The sequence below is a fragment of the Terrapene carolina genome, unplaced genomic scaffold, assembly GCF_002925995.2.
Source record: "Terrapene carolina triunguis isolate 2854851 unplaced genomic scaffold, T_m_triunguis-2.0 Scaffold24, whole genome shotgun sequence".
In the NCBI taxonomy this organism is placed as follows: Eukaryota; Metazoa; Chordata; order Testudines; family Emydidae; genus Terrapene; species Terrapene triunguis.
Genome location: NW_020664375.1, coordinates 1,349,348 through 1,366,849, shown reverse-complemented (window position 1 = coordinate 1,366,849; position 17,502 = coordinate 1,349,348). Strand labels below are relative to the sequence as shown.

General features: G+C 45.9%; 1 protein-coding gene across 9 annotated transcripts in view; it reads left to right on the top strand.

The window, feature by feature from the left end:
- LOC113406280 (BCL-6 corepressor-like) overlaps nucleotides 1-17,502 on the top strand; it is a 123,232-nt gene that overhangs the window by 62,106 nt on the left and 43,624 nt on the right. For 7 of the 9 annotated variants that reach the window (XM_026650094.1, XM_026650119.2, XM_026650102.2 and 4 more), the window contains exons 2-4: nucleotides 6,670-6,799; nucleotides 8,268-8,346; nucleotides 14,114-16,939. In XM_026650094.1, coding sequence (XP_026505879.1) covers nucleotides 6,714-6,799; nucleotides 8,268-8,346; nucleotides 14,114-16,939 — 2,991 coding nt within the window. In that variant the 5' untranslated portion in view covers nucleotides 6,670-6,713. Of the gene's footprint in view, nucleotides 1-3,132; nucleotides 3,307-4,539; nucleotides 4,604-6,669; nucleotides 6,800-8,267; nucleotides 8,347-14,113; nucleotides 16,940-17,502 lie in introns of those variants that run through there. The other 2 variants (XM_026650087.1, XM_026650092.1) reach the window with 2 other exon arrangements.

Here is a 17,502-nt window from a genome sequence, read left to right as displayed (position 1 = left end):
GCCGGCTGTATCTCTCTCTCTTCTCCTGCTGCTCCTCCTGCGCAGCTCAGCCTCGGCTGCTGCCTGTTGTCTCTGGCAGCAGCAGCGGAAACCCTCGCTCCTCTGTGTGTCTCTAAAATGGCGCGGACGGTCTAGGAAGTGAGAGATGCAGAAGAGGGGGTCGGTGACAGAGGGAGCCTAAACTATCGCTGGGAAAGGGGGGGCAGACGGTGGCTAAGGGCCATCGATAAAAGGGGTTCAGATTTAGTGGCTCTGTGGCGTATGGTGCAGGAGCTCCCTTCTCTGGCAAGCATGTCCGCCTAGCTGCCTCTCTCCCCAGTCATCTCCTCCCCGGAGGAGGAGGGGGCGTTATTAATGTCGTTGCTGGAGAAGTGGCAGGATGAAATGCGAAGCTGCCCTTCGCGATTTATACTCTAGAAGCCCCCCCTCCCCCGCGTGGAGCCGAAGCCTTTTCCGCTTCAGCTCCGCCATTCACACAAGGGAAATGTGTGGCGGGGGCGGGGGGAGAGACGCAGAAGCGCAATGGAACTGGTGTCGCCACTTACCGCTTGCCAAGTACACGTTTCAGCGGTGACCCTTATAACACTCTCACAGGGTGGCCCGTGGAGGGTCAGCTCCCCTGTGTCAAGGCCCCTCTTCTTCACGCTAAACAACCCCAACTGGGGTGCCAGCCGTGTCTCTGCTTCAGCAAATAAAATGTCCTCTTCCCCCCCACCTCCTCGGTGTATTTCAGTGGGGGGCTCAAGCATGTGCTTCACCGTGCTCCAGATCTAACAACCTGCAGACGCCGGCACCTCTGTGAACTCTCCAAAGTGAGCCGCTTGCTCCCTTCCCCGCCCCTTTTGCCGCGGGGTTCCCCCTAAAATAGGTGGGGTGGTTCCCCAGCGCTGGCAGGGAAGACTGGGACTCTGTCGCGTACGTGGGCGAGATGGCCAGGGTTATTGGAAGGATCGCCAGCCATTTTAACTTTCCTTCGTTGGCCTCCTCTCCGCCGCCCTTCCGCCGATCCCAGGTTTATCATTAATTTAAAACTTTTGTTTGCAAATGGCGGTGAGAACTCGGCACCGCTTCGCCTGGTAGCGCAGGCAGCTGCTGGGGGGGAGCGGGGCGGCCGCCGCGGAGTTACTTTCTATGGCAGGCTCGGACGCGCGCGAGAGACCGAGCGGAGCAGACGCACGTGAACCAAGCGCTGCTGCTCTGCCTCCTCCCGGGCGCATCTGGCGGTGAAGGGTCCCCCTGCCCGCGCCCCGATCACGCACAGAGGCGGAGGAAGGGGTGCATGCGGGAGGGTTCCCTCATGGGGCAGGGAATCGTCACTGGGCCAGGCAGGGGGGACAGTGCCTGGCCGTGAATGGGGAGCGATTGAAGTCCTCGTTGCCTGCCTTCCTTCCTTCCCCATGTCCCCCGTCCCCGGGAGCCCCTCGTATCCTTCGCCCCAGTGGGAAACATCCGCCTCCTCTGCCCCCCAATGTCTAATCCCTCCTACCCCTCCCCCCTTTGATCCTCCGTGTCTGCCCCAAGGGCGGGGGCTTGCCCTTTGCGGCCCTCCCCCGCGAATCCAATCGCTGGCAGCTGGAGAGCCGCAGACAGAGGCCACAGTCATCTCTGCCTCCCCACTTCCCCCTCCCGCGGCTGCAGCGTCTGTCTGTCTGTCTGTGGGTGGAGTCCCTCTGGGCGCACCCCTGTCCCCGTCCTCTTCCCAACGTAGCTGATGCCGAGTAGCAGCTCTGGCTGCCCTCAGATGGCTCCGCCGCGTTTTGTTTACACGGTAGAAAGTCCTGATAGCCTCGCTACACGTGACTGTGTGGGAGCCTCGGCAGGAAAGAGGAGTCAACACGCAGAGGAAAGAGGTTGTTTTAAAATCTTAAAATAGACACCGACCCTCGTGTGTGTGTGTGTTTCTTAAACCGAAATGCACTAGTGTTGTGCATGACTCAATATGTATTTTAAATCGGTTTAGAGACCTAGCTGGCACATTGTACTTAGCTTTATGGTTAAATGAAATGCCACACGTCCCGGGTAAAGGTCAAACTTCTTTTTCTAATCCGCAGAGCCATGCGGCGGCTACTTAGCCTGCTGCTTCCTAGCCTGGCTTGCAAAATGTGTGTCAAATCAGTGATGCTGTGTAGATCTTGCAAAATATACCTTGGGTATTTTTTATTAAAAAGAAAAATACCCTCCCCTTTAACCGCCTATCCCAAAGCTGTACACTAGGTATCCTAAACTGTGCAATATGGTGTCTTTAAAGTCATTTCTAACTCTGGTGTCGGTAAATGTATAATTTGTAAATATATTAGCCATAGGTATAAGAGAAACGCGGTGGCTAAACATGTTTATAAGTAGCTGTCCGTATTTAAGCTTATAAATACTGTAGGAGTGCTGCCCTATAAATCAAAGTCTGGCCGAACAGTTTGGTCTAATCGAAGTCGATTGCTATGAATCCCGAATTGCTTTTCACTTCTCTTAGGGATTTTCACAAACCTAGAAATGATCATTCCAGTGGCCTGGAGACAATCAGGATGGGGTAATTTATTGCACTATTTTCATTTCCGAGGGCCAGATTGTTTAACTACCTCTTGCTCTGTCGGTGCCACTTGCTTTCTACATTACTCGCAGACTTTAACCCATGAAGCTTTCTAGCCGCCTGCAGTCGCACTGAGGGTGGGTCTGTGGCTTTTGCAGTGGAAACTGGCGAGCTGCCAGAAGGAGCTGGAGGTGGAAAGAGTAAAGGCGCCAAAAGGGAACTCGTGCGCCGTTGCATTCTCTCTCCTTCCTGGCTCTCTGCAGCTGCCTGTCCCCAGCCGGGCTTCCTCTCCTTTCCTTACCCTGCTTTCACCTTTTCCACTTGTTCCTAATCAAGAAGACGTCCTCACAATAGTGACTCAAGGGAAGTCGGGGGGAGGGGCAAGGCGCTACCACTTTGCACTGGCTTCCCTGCCCAAGAGGCAAGAAAGAGCGGCGGCGTCCCCTGGCCCCCGGCATCGGGTTTTTCTAGTTTCCAAGCCAGGAGTGTGTTAACAAAACTTTGCTGCCGCTGCTGGCGTCAATGGCTGCCAAAAGTCTGTTGACGTTGCGAGGGAGACCCAAACGTTTCCCTTTTTTAATCAAATGCCCAAACAGCGCTGTGTGTGTCTGTGCCTGTCTCTGCATCGCGGAGCTCTGGCTGCGTGCGGAGAGCGCCGAGAACTGGGTGTTCCGGGCACCAGCGCTGCTGTCTCAGGCTGCCCTGTAACGCGAGCACGCCTGGCAGTGCGGGGAGGGGGGCAAGAGAGCAAAGGGGCAGCTCAGCGGCACGCTTGGAGCCAGGTTAGTGTTTTTAAGTGCGTCTCACACGCCGGCATTGCTCTGAAATTGTGTGTGTATCACGCTCTATATATAGCACCAAAGGGCTCGCCCAGCCAGACACCTCCGGGAGGAAATTCCGTGCTCTCTCATGTTAGGCTGAATTCTGCTGGGCGCCCCTCCCGCAGCAGGCTAGTTTCCGAGGAGTTGGCGGAGCAGCGATCGGTAATTCCTGCCCCCGAGGGGAACGGGCTTTCCAGTCAGTGCTGGTACTTACGCGAGAGCGGCACGGCAGCAGCCAGCAACTGCAGCGCTGACTCTCGTGCGGAGGCGGTGGGGTCTCGTACCGACTGACTCCGGGCTGGATAAACCAGCTTGGAAATAGCCGGCCGTGGTGTGCTCTGTGGATGTTTCGGGAAACTGGATCCGAGGTGGGCGGGCGGGCAAGGGTTTAAACGCGTCTTTTATTCCCCTGGCTGCAGTCACACACGCGCCTGTACAGGTCTGTGTTGGGAGCGCGGCCGCGAACGCTCCAGGTTAGAGATCGGGGCGATCCGCGGGGGAAAATACCACAGGAGCCGGATTTCTCCCTTTCCCTGCGGGGAGGGTGGTAGACCCGCTGTAAATGGAGGGCAGGAGCCCCCCCCCACCTTGCGTATTAAATGCTTCAAGGTTGGTGGAAGCGACAGAGGTTTTACAGAGGGATTTGCCTGCTGATAATGGGGTGCTGGGGGAGGTGGATTATTTGTAACGCTGTGGGTCACCCTCCCCGAGGGCTGTGGGTCACCCTCCTTCATTTTGCGACCCCTTGTCCGCAGAAGGAAAAAAGGAGTCGGAAGAGTTAGTCTCTTGCTTGTTGCAATGAAATTATGGCTGGCAGTGGCGCCGCTGTTTGTTCAACAGACCTCCACTTTTAAACAGTTCACAAAAAGTTCATCAGGGCGGCGATTATAAATACAGCCACACGTACGTATCCACAGCACAGCGCGACCCCGAAAGCGATCGCAAAGCCACTGCCTCCCCCCTCCGCTCCGAAAGGATAACTGGGATCAGTGTCGCTCTGTTAGAGGGCATTAATATTGCACGCCCTGGAGAAGCTGCACACGCGAAACGAGTGTGTGTGGGGGGAAGACGTTTCTTCGCACGCTCAGGGGACTGCAGTGCTGCTTTGGAGAGGGAATTGCAACATTTTTCTTTGCAAGCGCTCAGTAGCAGGTCTGTGCTTCCAGCCGCACGCAGCCTGCCGGCACAGACACCTCGGCCTCAGGCAAACTTCGTGCAGCTGGCGGAGGAGGGGAGGTTCTTGGCTTGCAGTCGAAAAGTAGGGTGGTGTTTTTTTTTTTTTTTGTTAAATACTTCGGGCGTTGGCTGCCTTATTATTGGGCACTTTCAGTTTGATCTCTCGTATTGCCCGATCTAGCGAGCCAGTGAACCCTTAAGCCGCGAACGTAATTTTTAGTATTTCATTATTTGCAAATGGCAGGGGCTTGACAGGCTTTAATTCAGGCACCGCAGCTGATGTTAATGATACACTTCCAGCGAGGAAACGAGGAGCATTAGCAGTTCCGCTAATGAGTAATATCAGTCTGCCTTTCGTGCCCTCCGTTTAAAAAAGGGAGAGCAGTGGGCCCCTTTACACACAGCCCTATCTATTTGGACTTTGTGTCCATTTCTTACAGATGAGGCAGCACACGGGGCGGCTACTAACCGTCTGTAAAACCCTAAATCACTCTCTCCATGCTGCTGCTCTATTGAAAACATTACGAGCGGTGCATCTGGAAACCAGTAAATCTGTCCAGAAACCGTCTTTCCAGTGAAATAACTCCCTTTGAGTGATAGCGCACTATCTAATCTCTACAGATTTTTGTGTCCTCAGCACAGTTTTTGTGGACTTCATTATTGAAACTAACTATTCTGGAGGGAGGAGGGGGAACGTGCTATTTCATTAATATACATTTGTTCCAGGCATGGGGCTTTACACAATAGACTTCTCTAAGGAGGGGGGGGGGGAATGTTTGAGAACACGGGGCTTTCCTGCCGTTTTATTTCCTGAATCTCGCTGAACGGGTGTGAAGTGTTGTGTTAAACACACAATCTGAGATTCTTCCCCCTTAAATAGCAAAGTAATCATTTGCATATCGTGGACTCTGACAAAGGAAGTGAGTTTACTCGAGAAGCATATATGCTTTGGGAAACGTTCTGGATTAAATTCCCCATGGTCAACCATCCATTACTGGCTTGTATGCATGTGTAAAAAGAGTGCCGTGCCTCCCGTTTGAAGGACTCTATTTTTGTAAGAGAGGAAGAGCTGAGGGATATCCTGTGCATTAAAGTCTCCCCCTACTTATTAACCCAGCATTTAACAGCAGGATGCAGGCAGAAGCTCAGTCAAAAGAAACGACCCAACCTCCAAAGAGCAATTAAAATCCTGCACTGGAATAAATCATGCGCCGCGATAATCCTGTTAATAAAACGCAGCTTGTCCTGACACTTCACTCATGCAGCAAACTAGAATTTAATGGGGGTGGCGATGGCATAAGAAAGGAAGAAAAGGCATTCTCCCTCCGCGACAATCCGGTTACCTTTCACCTGCCTTTGCTGCTGCACCACACAGCGCCTATCCTCTCGGACTGCTAATACTCCTCCAGCGAGCCCGCTAATGATTTCTTTCCCTGGAGTAAGCAGGCGTCATTTGAATTACTGAAAGCACTCGCAGCAGCTCCAATGCAAAAGCCATCAGGGTTTGGTGCTTAATCAAATCAAGGGGTGGGGAGCTCAGCAACCCACTTGCTATTTTTAACCCATGCGCAAACGTTAGGAGGGAGTTTTCCTTTAGATCCGTTTCGCAGAGGCATCTCTTCAGTTTAACTCGTACTGTACAAGCTTTCTCAGCAGTTCGTAGGGTGGGTGATCTAGAAGGTATATACTTGTTGTTGTAATGCGCTTTCTGCTATTGCGTATTCCGAATGTAGATTTGTTTCCAGTTTAAAACGCACTATCCAGCATGCAGAATCTCTCCTTATTTGGGTGTAGGTAAGGTGCATGGGACATATTTGGGGATCGGTGTAGACTTTGCCAGTCCAGTCGTTTCTTAGTTCAAATTAAATGCATTGGAGAAACTTTTTTTTTAAATTGTCGATAGCCTGGAGAGATTCTTAATTTTGTGGCTATGCACTAGGGAAAAGATCCATCTCCTCTGACCTATAAATGCCCTCAATTTGCTCCTTTATTGCAGGGTATCTCTCCCTTAGCGTTTAGCGTAGGCAGCTCACTCCCCACACCAATCCTGCATTCATTATTAATTACCCGGAGGGAGGCTGGCTGGCTGCTCCACTGTGCTGTTTGCACTTCCTCCTAGACCAATCTTCTCAACTTTTGTTTTAATAGAATATAAAATCGTGAAGAAAAAGCAGCGCTTTTAAGACGACGTCATGCTTTCTGCAACTCCCCTGTATGGCAACGTTCATAGCTGGATGAGCAATGAAAGGGTCCGCATGTGTGGAATTAATGAAGACAGGTAAATATTTAAGCTTCTGGCAAGTTAAACCACGGTGAGATTCTGTGATGTGAGATTTCAGAGTTCATTCGCTTTCCTAATGCCTGAGTAGATAGCTGCCTTCTTGCATCGAGATCAGGCCAGCATGGGGGGAAGACATGTGCGTGACAGCAGTAGACCAGCAAGTGATTTACTGTTTAACAGGCAACCTGGTTCAGTGAAGCAGTAGCGCCCTTCAAAAAAGATTACTCCCCTAAGCAGCCTTTAAATGCACTTTTACACTTAATTTATTATTTTGTTCTTATGAAGGAGTATTAATCCAAATGCATATTCTTTTAACTCTAAATGCTAGGCATGCCAGTCCCATGTGATTTGCCTCTCAGTGCCTTAAAACAAATGGCTTGCCCAGTGATTAAAAATCGAAACAATGGCCTTTTTATCTAGGTACTGGATTCCTTATTGTCACCCCATATGTTATTTTTTTTCTCCTAATACTATTAATTCAAGAATCTTAGTTATGCTTCTTAATACATATTTTCCAAGTGGACTCTATGGCTAAAGGGACACCACCAACTTGAAATCTAGTTTATTTAAAAACAATAAGCCTCAATAGTACTTTCAGAGACTACACTTAACTTTGAGTAACCCTGCCAACTTTTGTGATATATATAATTTCCTGTTTCTTCCCCGCTCCTCCTCTGTTTTTTAAACAATTTTCTCCTTTGTTGCTGACTGACAGCCCCCCAGAAGCAGGGTGTTTGTGATATATACAGGGAAAAACAGTGAAAGTGACTATTTGCCAGCTCTGTGGAAACACAAAATAAACAAACTGGGTTAAAAAGTTTCCAGGTATAGTAATATTAGGGGTTATTTGTATCGTTAACAGATTTATAAAATCAGAAGTGTAATTTTAATTTTTTTCAAGTTATTGTTAGCTCTTTAAATATCAGATGATTGAAATGGTCTCTTCTGGGTAATGATGAAACTTTCCTTCTGCTTCATGTCAGCTGTTTTATTCATGGGATTTGAAAGTTGGCACTAAGGTATATTCTTTATCAGTGCTTTCTGTGATGATAATTCCCAGCCCTGGTATGGCGCAGATGTGGAGCTTACTCTTTAGCATGAACGTTAGTGTGTATTTAATTTTCTCTTCTCTAACATTTAGAGATGGTATGTGAATATGGTACATTAAATTACATAATTATCACTAGATATGAAGTTAAAAAAAAAACTAACAAAGAAGTCACTTGCCTTTGGGATAAGTTCTTTTGAAGTGGACTAAAATTTTCTTAATGTCAAAACCTTTTTTACCTTGAATCTGTTCTCAGGCAGTATTTAAATATCATTATTTTTTTGTGAGTTAATGTAGAGGATGGAGACAATTTCATATGGGATTGTTATGGGAAAATTGAAATATGGAGCCTTACAATCTTTTATTAATATTATATGCAAGGAATATTTTCAACTAGTAAGCTTACATTTTTAATAGGAAAATTCCAGTAAATGATGGCGATGCTCCGAAAAGCAGACTGGAATTGAGGGAAGAAAATCACCTGAATCACAGTGTGGTAAGAGATTAATAGCTTTAGACTGAAATAGCATCTGATTATTTTTTATTTCATTTTTGTGTGATGACATTTCATTTAAAGAAATTATTAAAATATCTTGAGTGCAGCTAGGACTACAATTAAGACACAAGTTGCTTCAGATAAGAGGCCTTCTTCAAGCTGTGGTAAAAGGTTACTTTTTTTTATTTTTCAAAGGTGTGAAGAAGGCCTCATGGTAGATTCATAGATTCATAGATTCTAGGACTGGAAGGGACCTCGAGAGGTCATCGAGTCCAGTCCCCTGCCCGCATGGCAGGACCAAATACTATCTAGACCATCCCTGATAGACATTTATCTAACCTACTCTTAAATATCTCCAAAGATGGAGATTCCACAACCTCCCTAGGCAATTTATTCCAGTGTTTAACCACCCTGACAGTTAGGAACTTTTTCCTAATGTCCAACCTAGACCTCCCTTGCTGCAGTTTAAGCCCATTGCTTCTTGTTCTATCCTCAGAGGCTAAGGTGAACAAGTTTTCTCCCTCCTCCTTATGACACCCTTTTAGATACCTGAAAACTGCTATCATGTCCCCTCTCAGTCTTCTCTTTTCCAAACTAAACAAACCCAATTCTTTCAGCCTTCCTTCATAGGTCATGTTCTCAAGACCTTTAATCATTCTTGTTGCTCTTCTCTGGACCCTCTCCAATTTCTCCACATCTTTCTTGAAATGCGGTGCCCAGAACTGGACACAATACTCCAGCTGAGGCCTAACCAGAGCAGAGTAGAGCGGAAGAATGACTTCTCGTGTCTTGCTCACAACACACCTGTTAATACATCCCAGAATCACGTTTGCTTTTTTTGCAACAGCATCACACTGTTGACTCATATTTAGCTTGTGGTCCACTATAACCCCTAGATCCCTTTCTGCCGTACTCCTTCCTAGACAGTCTCTTCCCATTCTGTATGTGTGAAACTGATTTTTTCTTCCTAAGTGGAGCACTTTGCATTTGTCTTTGTTAAACTTCATCCTGTTTAACTCAGACCATTTCTCCAATTTGTCCAGATCATTTTGAATTATGACCCTGTCCTCCAAAGCAGTTGCAATCCCTCCCAGTTTGGTATCATCCGCAAACTTAATAATCGTACTTTCTATACCAATATCTAAGTCGTTAATGAAGATATTGAACAGAGCTGGTCCCAAAACAGACCCCTGCGGAACCCCACTCGTTATGCCTTTCCAGCAGGATTGGGAACCATTAATAACAACTCTCTGAGTACGGTTATCCAGCCAGTTATGCACCCACCTTATAGTAGCCCCATCTAAATTGTATTTGCCTAATTTGTCGATAAGAATATCATGCGAGACCGTATCAAATGCCTTACTAAAGTCTAGGTATACCACATCCACAGCTTCTCCCTTATCCACAAGACTCGTTATCCTATCGAAGAAAGCTATCAGATTGGTTTGACATGATTTGTTCTTTACAAATCCATGCTGGCTGTTCCCTATCACCTTACCACCTTCCAAGTGTTTGCAGATGATTTCCTTAATTACTTGCTCCATTATCTTCCCTGGCACAGAAGTTAAACTAACTGGTCTGTAGTTTCCTGGGTTGTTTTTATTTCCCTTTTTATAGATGGGCACTATATTTGCCCTTTTCCAGTCTTCTGGAATCTCTCCCGTCTCCCATGATTTTCCAAAGATAATAGCTAGAGGCTCAGATACCTCCTCTATTAGCTCCTTGAGTATTCTAGGATGCATTTCATCAGGCCCTGGTGACTTGCAGGCATCTAACTTTTCTAAGTGATTTTTAACTTGTTCTTTTTTTATTTTATCTGCTAAACCTACCCCCTTCCCATTAGCATTCACTAGGTTAGGCATTCCTTCAAACTTCTCGGTGAAGACCGAAACAAAGAAGTCATTAAGCATCTCTGCCATTTCCAAGTTTCCTGTTACTGTTTCTCCCTCTTCACTAAGCAGTGGGCCTACCCTGTCTTTGGTCTTCCTCTTGGTTCTAATGTATTGATAAAAAGTCTTCTTGTTGCCCTTTATTCCCTTAGCTAGTTTGAGCTCATTTTGTGCCTTTGCCTTTCTAATCTTGCCCCTGCATTCCTGTGTTGTTTGCCTATATTCATCCTTTGTAATCTGTCCTAGTTTCCATTTTTTATATGACTCCTTTTTATTTTTTAGATCATGCAAGATCTCGTGGTTAAGCCAAGGTGGTCTTTTGCCACATTTTCTATCTTTCCTAACCAGCGGAATAGCTTGCTTTTGGGCCCTTAATAGTGTCCCTTTGAAAAACTGCCAACTCTCCTCAGTTGTTTTTCCCCTCAGTCTTGATTCCCATGGGACCTTACCTATCAGCTCTCTGAGCTTACCAAAATCCGCCTTCCTGAAATCCATTGTCTCTATTTTGCTGTTCTCCCTTCTACCCTTCCTTAGAATTGCAAACTCTATGATTTCATGATCACTTTCACCCAAGCTGCCTTCTACTTTCAAATTCTCAACGAGTTCCTCCCTATTTGTTAAAATCAAGTCTAGAACAGCTTCACCCCTAGTAGCTTTTTCAACCTTCTGAAATAAAAAGTTGTCTGCAATGCAGTCCAAGAATTTGTTGGATAGTCTGTGCCCCGCTGTGTTATTTTCCCAACATATATCCGGATAGTTGAAGTCCCCCATCACCACCAAATCTTGGGCTTTGGATGATTTTGTTAGTTGTTTAAAAAAAGCCTCATCCACCTCTTCCACCTGGTTAGGTGGCCTGTAGTAGACTCCTAGCATGACATCACCCTTGTTTTTTACCCCTTTTAGCCTAACCCAGAGACTCTCAACACTTCCGTCTCCTATGTCTATCTCTACCTCAGTCCAAGTGTGTACATTTTTAATATATAAGGCAACACCTCCTCCCCTTTTCCCCTGTCTATCCTTCCTGAGCAAGCTGTATCCATCCACACCAACATTCCAATCATGTGTATTATCCCACCAAGTTTCAGTGATGCCAACAATGTCATAGTTGTATTTATTTATTAGCACTTCCAGTTCTTCCTGCTTATTACCCATACTTCTCGCATTTGTATATAGGCATCTAAGATACTGGTTTGATCTTTCCTCCTGGTTTTGTCCTGACCCTCCTTTCTCTCTGCCAATATAGCCCACACTCCCTCTCGTCTCCGACCCATCTCCCAGGTCTCCATGTTCCCCACTTACCTGCGGGCTTTGCTCACCTGTCCCCGTCGAACCTAGTTTAAAGCCCTCCTCACTAGGTTAGCCAGTCTGTGTCCAAATAGGGTCTTTCCCCTCCTCGAAAGGTGAACACCATCTCTGCCTAGCAGTCCTTCCTCAAATAGCATCCCGTGGTCTAGGAAGCCAAAGCCCTCCTGGCGACACCATCTTCGCAGCCAGGCATTCACCTCCATGATGCATCTGTCTCTGCCCGGGCCCCTACCTTTGACAGGAAGAATCGAAGAGAATACCACCTGCGCTCCAAACTCCTTCACCCGTACTCCCAGAGCCCTGTAGTCACTCTTGATCCGCTCAGTGTCACACCGCGCAGTATCATTTGTGCCCACATGGATGAGTAGCATGGGGTAGTAGTCAGAGGGCTGGATAATCCTCGACAATGCCTCCGTAACGTCTCGGATACGGGCTCCCGGCAGGCAGCATACCTCCCGAGATGAAATGTCAGGGCGACAGATGGGCGCCTCCGTCCCCCTCAGCAGAGAGTCTCCGACCACCACTACCCTACGTTTCCTATTCGCAGTGGTGGCAGCAGACCTCCCAGCCTTAGGGGTGCGAGGCTTCTCCTCCTTTACTGTAGGGGGTGATGCCTTCTTTCCTGTATCAAGAAGAGCATAACGGTTACCTATAACCACAGCGGGAGGGTTCGGAGTAGGGGTGGAGCACTGCCTGCTGCCAGAAGTAACCAGCTGCCAGTGTCCACCCTGAGCCATCTCCTCCTCCACCAGTGGTGTATCAGCAGTCCTGTGTCCTGGGACAGCTACCTCAGCTGTCTCCACATGGACACTGTCCAGGAATTGCTCGTGGATTCGGATGCTTCTCAACCTAGCCACCTCCTCCTGTAGCTCTCCCACCTGCTGCCTGAGAGATTCCACCAGCAGGCACCTTTCACATTGGATGGTCCCCCCAGCCTGGATATCAGTAAGTGGAAATTGCAAGTTACAGTCTCTGCAAAACCACACCAGGATCTGGGTAGAAGCATCCATGCTCAGGCGCTCTGTCTGGCTACAGGCGCAGGTGGAGGAGACAGAAGCAGTGGTGGCACAGGTGTTGCGGGTCTTCCTAACCATCGTAAGCCTCCCTCTGTCAAACTCCCATCTGCAGCCCCCTGTCCGCTGAAACGGTTGTTTAAGCAAGAAGTTTAAAGTTTTAAGGGGAATAAAGGGAAAACAGAACCGGCAAGGGACCCTCGCCCCTTCCCACTCCCCTTCCCAACTCCCTTGCGAAACTCCCTGTTAGCAGCCCCTGTTCGCAAAAGCTCCCTGGTCGCTTGTGCGCTGCTTTATAAAGCCCTGGCCTGTATGAATGCCCTGCCCACTGATTAAGGCTCAGCCAATTACCAGAGGCTTCTAGGTTTCAAACCTTCCTTTGACGCTCACAGCTTCCAACTGTCAGCCACAGCACACGGTCCTTCAAACAACCAAACAAACTGACAAACACAAGCTCAGCACACAGCAAGTAACCCCCAAACACAAACAAACACACACTGCAGACAGTCACTTACCCCAAAAAGGTGCTGTATTGCTCCTCCTTCACTTGGAGAACTCCCTTGCGAAACTCCCTGTTAGCAGCCCCTGTTCGCAAAAAAAAAAAAAAAAAAAAAAAAAACAGAAACAATTTCTTTCATTCTATTCTGTTCTGTTATCTTGTTAATCTTTTGTATGCAGAGTGGTATACCACCAGCACTGTTATTTCTAAGCCATTAGGAATAATGTGTTGTGGCAAATTTGTGATTCTGGCAGGATTAGTTTATAAAGTCACAAAATAAATCAAAACACCAGCTATTCGGTGCTCTGTTTAAAAAGTTGGAAGTAGACATAAAAAAATTTCAGCACTGTTTCATTGATGTACTTTTCATAGAGACATAACCCAGGAGGTCTCTTCCAGTACTATCGAGTCTATCCCCTTGCTATCACTGTCAACCCCCTTATATAATCTTGTTAATACATTTATTGAGATCCATCTCCAAACAAGTCAGATTGTTTTTCCCCCACTACTACTGTTGTAGAAAAGGGGTGGTGAGTTTGGGTGTGGAGCACATGTAGCCTCCTATCCTGGATTTTCCCTTGCAGACAGACTTGCAAAAGTGATGCCTGTTGGATATTTCAAAAGGCTTGTGCCCCTGAAAGGATTGCATTTTTGGGATGACATAGTTGCTGTCTTCTGTCTTGTAGTAATGGTTTCTGCTGAGAAGTGGAAATTTAAGGAGATGATTATTATTTAAAGGCAATATTAACATAGTTAGGTTCCAAGTGTAAAAGGGTCAACACATCTGTCAAATTATTAATTTTAAAACTTGTTTTACTAAATGGTTCCCCTTTACAGCTTGTCAGGTTCTCCAAGACAAATATGAAGCAGCCAACATCTTAATTAATTATATTTATTTCTGGCAGCCATGTTCACCAGTTCAATCAACCTACATACATTTTAACAATGAACAATGTATTTGTATTAGTATTGTTTCTCTTCGAAATTAAAGATGTGTTTATAGTCTAGAGTAATGTTGTTTTAACAACATGCAAAAATAACACATTTCTTATTCTACAAAGGTGGATGCAACTACAGCACATCGCATTGACAGTCTTGCAGCTCTGAGCATGGACAGGTCTGGACTTATGCGGGAAGGACTTAGAGTCCCCAGTAGTATTGTCTATTCCAGTTTATGTGGACTTGGCTCAGAGAAAGCACGGGATGCTACAAGTTCTATAGCTGGTCTTGGATTTACTTCTGAAAGAAATCCAGAGATACAGTTCAAATCGAATCCCTCCGAAGCAATAGAAAATGCAGCTGTCTCTGGAAAACCCCCAAATGGCTTCAGTGCTATATATAAAACACCACCTGGAATACAAAAAAATTCTGTTCCAACAGGGGAAACGCTAGGCTTGGACAGAACTTCAAGTGACAAACAAAGTCCTCTTAATGTCAATGGTGCTAGTTACCTAAGGCTTCCCTGGGTAAATCCTTATATGGAGGGTGCAACACCCGCTCTATATCCTTTTCTTGACTCACCAAATAAGTATTCATTGAACATGTATAAGGCATTGCTACCTCAGCAGTCCACATACAGCTTACCACAACATCTGACATATTCACCTGTATGTACAAATGGTGAACGTTTTTTATATCTGCCGCCCTCTCACTACGTTGCTCCCCACATTCCATCATCTTTAGCTTCACCAATGAGGATCTCAGCTGCTTCAGCATCTCCAACAATTCCCCCACTAGTACACTGTCCAGATAAAAGCTTGTCTTGGAAGATGGGAGTCAGTCCTGGAAATCCTGTTGACTCTCATGCCTATCCACATATTCAGAACAGCAAACAGCCCAGAGTCCCATCAGCAAAGTCAGCTGCTGGTAATATGTCGACAGACCCTGCTATCTTGTTATCTCATTCACCGAGACCATCTCCTAGAGTTCATCTGCCCACACAAGTTGGGGATACCTACTCAGAGTATCACAAACAGTTTACCAGAATTTCGACGTCTCCTTCTTCAGTTACGCTCCCAAAGCCATATGTGAGTGTAAGTAATGAATTTCCTCCTTCACGACTGTCTAATGGAAAAGTTCCCAAAACACATGACACTGGTGAAATTTCACAGCAAGCTACAACACATGTAAGAAAAACAGGTCACGATAGAAAGGACAGCCGGTCACCTCTGCCACTAGAAAAACAAACAACTGCCAAAGATGTCATAGACAAGCCACTAGACTTGTCAGCAAAAGTTGTTGATGCAGAGACAACCAAATCTGACCTTATTAAAAAAATGGCACCAACTGTTTTAGTTCATAGCCGAGGTGGAAGTGGATTAGTTTTACCTGGAAGCGATGTTCAGAAAGAAACTATTTTTCCTTCGGGAAATGGTTGTCCTCTCTATAGACCTGAAATAATTAGCACTGCACCCTCATCCTGGGTTGTTCCTGGTCCAAGTCCGAACGAAGATACCGGTGGTAAAAACATGCAGTTGAAAAACAAAGCATTAGACTGGGTGATACCACAACAGAGAAGTTCTTCTTGCCCTAGGATGGGTGGAACAGAAGCAGTAGTCAGTAATATTTCAGGGTCTGTGTCAAGTGGAGGTCGGCCAGCATCTGCTTCGCCAGCCCCAAACGCCAATGTAGATTGCACCAAGACAAACAGGAGTGCTATGGAAAGTACTGCGTCTGTCATACAGCATATAGGACAACCTTTAGCAACGTCTGCAAAACATAACGGTAAAGTGACTAAATCCAATAATCAAGAATCTAGTTTCAAAGCAAATGAGAATGCCCTTGCATCAAGTTCCATGTTTTTACCTCCAAATGAGGCATTCCGATCTCCACCATTGCCGTATCCAAGAAGTTATCTCCCATTTCCGGTTCCAGAGGGTATAGCTATAAGCCCTTTATCTTTACATGGAAAAGGACCTGTGTATCCTCATCCACTTTTGTTACCTAATGGCAGTCTTTTCCCTGGGCATCTGGCACCAAAACCTGGCATTCCATACACCCTGCCAGCTGCTAGAGGAGAGTTTATGACCTATCAAGATGCCCTGGGGATGGGGATGGTACATCCTATGTTGTTACAGCATTCAGCTTTGGAAATAAATAAGGATGAAAAATCAGAAAGAAGATCTAGGTCACACGAAAGGCTCCGCTATGAGGATCCTGCTACAAGAAACAGATTGCCAGAGATGCTGGAAACCAGTACGAAGACACATTATGAAGTACCTATTGATAAGAACACAAAATCACACCAAAGTTCAAGTCATAGTAAGAACGCGGCCAAAAGTGACAAACACCTCTTTTCAGATCTTCTGCGAGATGAACAAGATGTGAAAAGTGAAACAAATGTAGCAAAAACTGGCTTTACTACTGAAAGCCGTATTCAAACTAGTGACCCCACGAAGCGCAAGGTAGAACAAGTGTTGCAGCACAGAGATTTTATTGTAATGAGAGAAGAGTTTGGAAGAAATAATGATTTCCACGAAACCTATAATTTTAAACAGTCCCAGAATTCATCACTGTTCAATTTAAGGAAAGAGGATGTCTCAGGAAGCCAAAATAAAGAAAGATTACCAGTTCAGCCTTCCTCTGCTTTCTTAGAGAATACTCATGGAAGTGATGGTCCAGCTATGTGTTTTGGCAAAGTACAGGATGGTGCAAAACAACTTTGTATGGGAAATATACAGTCAAATATTGAGTCTAATCAGACATATACCAAAGATGGAACTGATGATCTAGAATCTACTGATGGCAAAATTTTGAAACCCAAGCCGTCTAAATTGGCAAAAAGAATTGCAAACTCTGCTGGCTATGTAGGTGATCGATTCAAGTGTGTTACAACTGAACTGTATGCAGATTCTAGTCAACTCAGCCGAGAGCAGCGGGCACTGCAGGTGAGTCTGTGAGGTTTAACTACCAAAGCATTTTTTGTGTTTTTGTTTATAAAGTCACAGTCAAGTATTAAATTTGATATATCCTACACAGGTGGGGAATATGTTATTTGGTCTAGATGTTGCCAGAAATGGTAACAATAATTTTTTGTTTATAAAATTGTGAAGCCAGGTTATGTGAATAGTAGTAGATGTGAACTAGTCAGTTTAAAAAAATGCTTTTAATGAGAACTGATAAAGTGCTGATAACATAAGTATTAAATATTCTGCAGTTAGGAGAGCTGAAGAATGCATGATATGTTAGACTAGTGGTTGCTTTAGCTTCTCAAGTAGGCCAGTACTGTAAGATAGCAAAGGGTATCCAGAAGTTCTGATTACTATACCATACGTGACATTTGATGGAGAGGAGTAGCAGCCATGTGTTGGTGGGTTTTATGCAACTTTTATGCAACCTTTTCACCAATCAAGAATGTAGTAAAGGAATAGAAGCAGTATTGAATTTGATGTTGAGCGATGACAGATATTGTATAGGAATTTCCTTAAGATACTTTACTTTTAATTAAAAG